The following is a 7,525-nucleotide window of genomic DNA, read 5'->3' on the forward strand; positions in this document are numbered from 1 at the left end:
GGGGAAAATGGCGTAAAAAAAGGTGTATCCACGATGATAAATGAGGCCCCTGAACTATTTAAAGTTTGAATTAAGTTTCTCTATTGAAGTTCATAAAAATAATATTGATAATAGGCTATAGAATAAATAAGTCTGAAAAGTGTGTGGCGCTTATAATGTGGTGTTCAGAAAATAAAAGTATAATTTCATAGCTTCATTAATTCATTTGAATTTTTTGCATAAAAAAAACACTAAAATAAAAACCAAACACTTCATGTTGCTCTTCACTTGATAAGAAATATTTATTATTATAACCAGTATGTTTATGTTTCGCGGTACATTTTTATGAAGCCGTGTCACATTCTGTTATCATCATTGTACAGTCGGGAGGACAGAGGAGACTGGAGCAGGACGATCCAAACACTTCCACAGGTTATTGATTCATTGATTCATTGATTATCTCAGAACTGAACTGAACTGAACAGGAAAAGTGACTCCATTGTTTTTCTTTTTGTTCATGCATTTACAAAACATGGCAGAAGTGGAAATCACACGGAGAAATAAAAACAGTCGATGTGATGAAGAGTGAAAAAAACATTAATAAAAACCTGTGTGAAGTTCAGAAGTTGCAGCTGGTTTGAACCGTTCTGGTCATAATTTAACGAGACGAGAGCATGAATGAATTAGTTTGTAGCATCAAACAACAGCAACGACAGGTTTTTTGTTTTATTTTTTACTGCTGGACACTTGTGTTTCCTGTTGTTGTGCTTGTTAATGTTTCTGTGGTGCACACACTTTATATTTACTATATATATATATTTATTATATTAATCTATTTTATTTTAAATCTTCACCACGGTGCTGTGTAGGGTTACTGTGGAAGGACGGATGGATGCAAACCGGTGACATCGTTCAAGTTCACCTACCACTTAATGGAGCAGAGAGTTAGTGTCTCATCGCTTCTCTACAATCAGCAGCATCATATTTATTTATTTATTTTTTTTTCCCGCCCCTCCCTCCCCCTCTAACTTCTTGCATTGGTATGTGACAATTAATATTTACACTGTTTTACACACACACACACACACACACACATGCCAGCTAATTAGAAAACATACAAACAGGGACTGATCCTGCAGCACATCATGTAGCTGGTCTAGCTGCTCGGCGCTCTCTCACCACTGCCCCCCGGAGGAAAAACGACGTCATCTACTCTTGAAAATAAAAAATAAAATCTAAAATAAAATAAAAAAAATCCTCATATACACACATTACGTTTCACATTAAGAGAAATTTTGGGGAGGTTGGTGCCTGAAGCGTTTAAACGGTTAAAAAGTCCCAATGGCACACAGAAGGCAGACAAAGAGGAAGGGGTTTAACTGGAGTCAGCGGTGAAAGAGTGCGTCCAGCTCGGCTTCAAACACACAAATTGCACAATATAAACATCCCGTCGTTAGGCTAGGCCGCCGCTCTCTGCCGGCTCGTCCCTGAAGCAGACGTAGGATGATGTCGCTCGTCGTCCTCGCCGTGGAGGAGGAGGAGGAGGAGGACGATGATGATGATGCTGCTGCAGGTGGAGGAAGAGGAAGAGGAGGAAGAAGAGGAGGAGGATTCGTCCGTCGTCGTCACCTTCAGAACTCCTCGTGGACGTTTCTGGCGTAGTCCATGAGCTTGCTGCCCGTGAAGTACTCGCTGTACTTGAGGATCTCGTCCAGCTCCAGGTTGTGGTTCTGGTTCTCGTCGGCCACGGCGATCATCTGCTTGGCCTCGTTCAGCGCGTTGTGCTCGTTCATCGGGTCCATGTACTCCTGAAGAGGATGGACGGAGAGAGAGGAAGAAGAAGAGAGGCAGGGTTTAAGATACCTGGATTACATTACTGTTATTACTGCTAATAAAAACAGAACAAGACTCACTCATTATTAAAACTGAAGAACTGATCTAAATGGATGATGATTACATGTATTTATTGATTGATTTACTTGAAGGGGGTGGGGGAGCATGGGGGAGAAATGTATAGGTCTAAATATAAAAACCAACTCCAAAAAGCTCCTTAAAGCAGAAGTAAGCGATCCGGTCGCTTTGGCTAATGCTGCGTTCCAGGCAGGCTTTTGAAACCGTAAGTTACAGCTTCAAGTCACAACTTACGACTTTGTAGCGTTCCAGGCAACCGGCAACTCGCGTTTCTCCGAACTGTTGCCTGTGAAAGTCACTATAACGGCCACTCGTAACTTCTGACCCGTGAACTCGTACCAGATCGAACTGGTACGACTTCACAGGTCGGAAAAACACGAGTTACGGGCTGCCTTGAACGCACCATAACTTCTTGTCAGCCGACGGAGTTAGCAGCCCCCGCCCTCGTCATGGATCTATTGGTCCTCGTCCCTACGTCACCACATTCAGGCGCATCCCTTGGCTGCACACACAGAGAGGACCGCCCCTTTATGCCGTTCTCTCTCCTCATTGGATAAAACTTGTAGGATACAAGAAAAGTTTTCTCCTCGGCTCAGAGCAGAGCAGAGTGACTGACAGACCCGTGTTTCAGACCAAACACTCTATAGAAGTGATTGCTGTCGGAAGATACAACTATTTAAGACTTATATTAACACAAAAATATCGCTTACTTCTGCTTTAAAATGAAATTTTAAAAAAAGGGAGGAGAACAAATAACTAAGAACACTAATCAATAGGCTACAGTTAATTAAAATTATGTAGAGTATAAACAACATCTGATCTGACATTCATCCATAATCCAATAACAGGGGCTTTAACTAATCATTATTATTGATCAAATATGTGGCCGAAGAAAAGTCAATGCCACATTGGTTTCTTCTCAGACTGGAAACGTTCACACTTTGAGAATCATAATTCAATTAATCAATTATGGCATGGTCTCCATGACAACAAGACATGCAGGAAGTGAGTGTGAATATATAGTTGTTGTAAATAGTCAGCTGTGTATATATGTATCTATATAAACATGTACATGTCAGATATATAATGAATATATAAGAAATGTTATGGCGAAAATAGATTCATTCATATTATTCATATTTATACAGGTGTGTGAGTATAAATGAGTTAATTTGCAAAAGCAGATAAATGTCGTTTTGAAAAAGATGAGCCGATGCTTTTGAATTATTCTTTGCATAGTGTTGTTTGCAGGGTAACGGAGCGTGGCGTGGGAGCGGTTGAAGTGAAACAACAACCTGCAGATCACCTGAGTTGACCTGAACTCTGCTCGTAGTTACCGAGTCAGAAAAATAAAACTGTCAGAGTAAAAAGCATCTATCGACAACCTGTTCAAATAAATAGAGCCTCGTGATGAGACATTTTAGAGCTGATGTATGGTAGAGAATCAAATCAAACTGTGGATTAGTGAACTGTTCCTCACCTCCAGCTCCTCCATGGTTACGATGCCGTCGCGGTCCGAGTCGATGACGTCCTCAAACTCCTTCTTCCTCTCTCGGACCCAGTCGTCGTCGATGTCCTGAGCCTGCTGGTTCTCCACGGTGCCGACGGGCAGAGAGATGAACTCGGACAGCGTCAGCTTCTTATCGCCGTCCTGATCTGTGAAACATAGAAACCACCAATGGATGATTGTGTTAGATAATTAAATTCACATTCACATACACACACACAGGCACTGGTGGGCGGATTTTTTATATCATATACACAGACAATGAAATGAAATGATCAGTTGTTTAATCGATAGAAAGAAACCATTTAGATAATTGTTTATTTAAAAGAATTCATTAGATATGAAGTGATCAGTGTGAGACTAAGTGTCACCACGTTGCAGTGTAAAGGTTCAGTAACAGCTGAACCTGTTCAACCGGCCTCCTGATAACAGAGCAACTAGAGCTGAGTCACAACATTAACATTAACGCCCACTGACACAAATCACATAACCATGAGGTCAAGAACTGAATGATCTCTTTCTATCATCATATAAAGGTAAAGGTAAAGGTACTTTATTTGTCACATATACAGCTAGTACAGTGAAATTCTTTCTCTGCATTTAACCCATCCCTGAGGAGCAGTGGGCAGCCGCGGTGCAGCGCCCGGGGACCAACTCCAGATTATGAGCCAGTTCCTTGGTCAGGGGCACTGACTGGAGGATCAACCTAGCTGGCATGTTTTTGTGGTGGGGGAAACCGGAGCACCCGGAGGAAACCCACGCAGACACGGGGAGAACATGCAAACTCCACACAGAAAGGACCTGGGCGGCCCGGGATTCGAACCCAGGACCTTCTTGCTGTGAGGCAACAGTGCTAACCACTGTGCCACCGTGCCGCTATCTTCTTTAGATCTTTAGATTTCTTAAAACATATATTTCTAAATACATTTTAAACATGTATTAGGGTGTAAATTAGTTGCAATAACCAATATTCTTATGTTAACAACGGATCAAAGATGTTTATCTGCAGATCCCATTTAGCTTTACAGTGTTTTAATCTGATGGCGTGCAACTTTATTGTTTTGCAGCAGAGTTGTTATTTTTAACAACAACAAAAAGTCTTATTCTATTTTTTGTAATAAACTTTGTGTCTCTCCTTCTCTCTGTGGCCCCCTAACTTTAAGTTTTAGGAGCGCAAGCAGAAAATTTCACACCGTAAATCGACTTGCAAAGCAAATATTCACATTTCCTTTTCATTCATGATCCTCACACACATCGGTCTGACACCTGTACTGACAGATCCCAGATTCTTTGAGTCGCCACTTCCACATTTCACCAGTGTTTAAAAAAAACACCCTGCAAATTTACTGGTTGCACATGAACAAGTAGATGAAAAATTGACTTGCACACTCTCAAATTTTAGGGGCAAACAGCTGGAGCCCTGACATCTGTTTGTTTCTGCTGCTCCCAAGTGGACAAAATAAAAATAAAACAGCTTCAGGATGACAGAGCTCATGATTCAGATATTAAAAAAAAAAAAAAAAAGAAATTAAAGTAACATGTACCTAAGTCTCTGACGATCTCCTTCACCATGTACTTGAGCATCCCTCTGCTGTGCTCCGGGTGCAGGAACGACAGGAACTCCTGCTCGTTCAGCAGCTGATCAGCTGGAGGGTTGTCGGCCTGAAACCAGCGATCCTTCAGACTCTCCAGAACCTCCTGAGCTGCAGCCACGACGACGACGACAATGAAGATGAAAAATAAATCATTAGAATAACACAACATCTCTGCAGCAACATCTTCTCAGATCATCAACATCTCTGTGCACTTACTCTCCTCATCCAGTTTCAGATCTTCATTATTCTTCATTTTCTCGCTTATTTCTTTTTCGTTGAAACCTTTGCTGGCCAGAAACTTCACTTTGTATTCGTCCCACGTCACGTGACCTGCAGACAAAAAAAACACACTGAGTTTCCACTGACTGAACAGAAAACACCTATTTGCCGAGGAGAACACGACACTGCAACACGACACTGAGCACACAGTGAGACAGAGACGCTCTCTTACCGTCGCCATCTGGGTCGACGGCATGGAAACTGTTCTTGTTCTCCTTCATGGCCTCCTGGAAATGCTCCTCCGTCTTCTCCATGATCCAGCGCTGCATCTCCTTCGCACTGACGCTCCTGTCTTTGTTGAAATCAACTCTGTGAACACAGAGTTTAAAAACAGAGATTAGAGTTCAATCTAGCTCCACTGTTTGACTTTTATTGTTTCACAAATGTCTGTTTCTGTCTTACGTGTTTGGGAATTTTAGGCTGCATTTGAATTGCCCATCAGAGGAGGATTTACTATTACTACCTTCAACTTAGACACCATTTATGTACCATTTAAAGTGAAATAAGTGCAGCTGAAACTATTTGCTATTAATCTTCAGCCACTTTAATAGATCACACACCTCTAGTCTTTGCCTTATGTGAAAGGAAACTGTTTATTCTTTGATTTTTAATGGCAAAAAAAAAAAAACAAGCAGCTGGAAGAGTTTACCTGTGACATCCTGTTGTTGTAATTTAAATATGACAGGGATGTAAGGATGTATACCTTTAGCACAGACAGTATTTACCATTTAAAGTGAAATAAGTGCAGCTGAAACTATTAATTGATTATTCATCTTCAGCCACTTTGATAGATCACCTAGCTCTGGTTGCTTAGTTTTTATGAAAGGAAACCGTTTATTCTTTGACTTTTATCCACAAAAAACAAGCAGCTGGAAGATTTTAGCTCTGTCTTTAGGATCTCCAACAGATCAGATCAATCAGAAAACAACAGCAGATAAATAAAAGAAGAAAGGAAGAATGATGAGGAGGATTTATCAAGTCGGAGGGTTTTTCCCTGCGTCATCATCCTCGGCCGTAACAATGGCACCTTGCCCAGGCAGCGACCGTCTGCTACACAAAGAACTGACCCGAGGGCATTTTCTCTTTTCTTTCACCTACAGTTTAAATATACTGTGCTTTGCTTTCTTTCATGTTTGTTCTGAGGTGACAGCTTTGTCCTGACTCAGCCTTTATAAGGAGGAAATAACTTAAGAGTAGATAATACTGCTGTGTTTCTGCTGTTTTCATAACACTGGGAAAACATTTCACCTTGTCTCTCTTTCTGTGTATGTTTTGTAATATCATATTGTTGTAACACGGCCCAGAGAGAGACGTCTACATACTTCGCAGGTTTAGCTTCTCATGATAATAATAGGTGGTGATGAGGACAAAGGGGACATTAGGGGGCTCCGTCTCTTTGTTTGGTATTTTAAACTCCTGCAGACGCTTGACGAGCTTTCTGAAGAACCTGCTCCACAACTATTTACCAGCGTACAGTCAGTGATCCCTGACTGATATCTGAAGAATGAAAAACATGAATGTCTCACTTGGTGAAAATGTCAATAAGCTTCTTCCTGTTCCTCCGGGGCTCCGAGTCCTCGTCGAACTCCTCCATCTCCTTCCCCAGGAAAACCTCCTGGTGGAAGTCCTTGTTGAGGTGGCCGTCCATCTCCATCTTCACCCCGTTCAGGTGGTCCGGGGGCAGGATCTCGTTCTCATCCTTGTTGCCGTTGGCGGCGGCGGCGGCCACTGGAGCCTTGTCTTTAGAGGCCGACATGTTGGCGGGCCGCGCGTGCACCGTGTCGGTGGCGAGGAGCAGGATGTAGAAGAGCACAGACGCAGCCATGAGGTTTCTGCACCACAGTTTCCTCCAGACAGACATGATCGCCGCCTGTGGAAGAAAAAATAGTTGTTGGTTGACTCAGAAGAACGCAGCAGGCCAAGACAAAACAACACAGGCCGGTGGTTCAGTCTGATCTGTTGCGCTTCAGGGTCATCGGAGTTTCCAGAATTCCTACACACACACAGACACACACACGCCCACTGGGAAAAATCCCATTTTGATCAATACTAGTACAAACATAATTGTAAGTGAAGGACCAAGGGCGTAACTTTGGGTTAAGATCTCTGGATCTCAAGGATTTTTTTAAAGCAAAGAAAGTCAGTGTATATTATGTGTCCTAAGGTAGGGGAAAGTGCAAAATCATTAACTTTAATAACTCTTTATTCTGGCATTCCCATATTTGTTACAGTAGTAGAAGCTATTTCAGTCATT

General features: G+C 42.0%; 1 protein-coding gene across 1 annotated transcript; it reads right to left on the reverse strand.

The window, feature by feature from the left end:
* Positions 1–425: 425 nt before the first annotated feature.
* Positions 426–7,132, reverse strand: sdf4 (stromal cell derived factor 4; the record flags this gene model as incomplete). The annotated part of the gene is made up of 6 exons (XM_083975352.1): positions 426–1,787; positions 3,371–3,546; positions 4,942–5,100; positions 5,209–5,322; positions 5,444–5,580; positions 6,798–7,132. 6 exons carry the CDS (start codon positions 7,130–7,132, stop codon positions 1,611–1,613), a joined length of 1,098 nt encoding a protein of 365 aa, XP_083831478.1. The 3' UTR covers positions 426–1,610.
* Positions 7,133–7,525: the final 393 nt, after the last annotated feature.

The sequence above is a fragment of the Trachurus trachurus genome (assembly GCF_905171665.1).
Source record: "Trachurus trachurus genome assembly, chromosome: 7".
NCBI classification, from domain to species: Eukaryota; Metazoa; Chordata; class Actinopteri; order Carangiformes; family Carangidae; genus Trachurus; species Trachurus trachurus.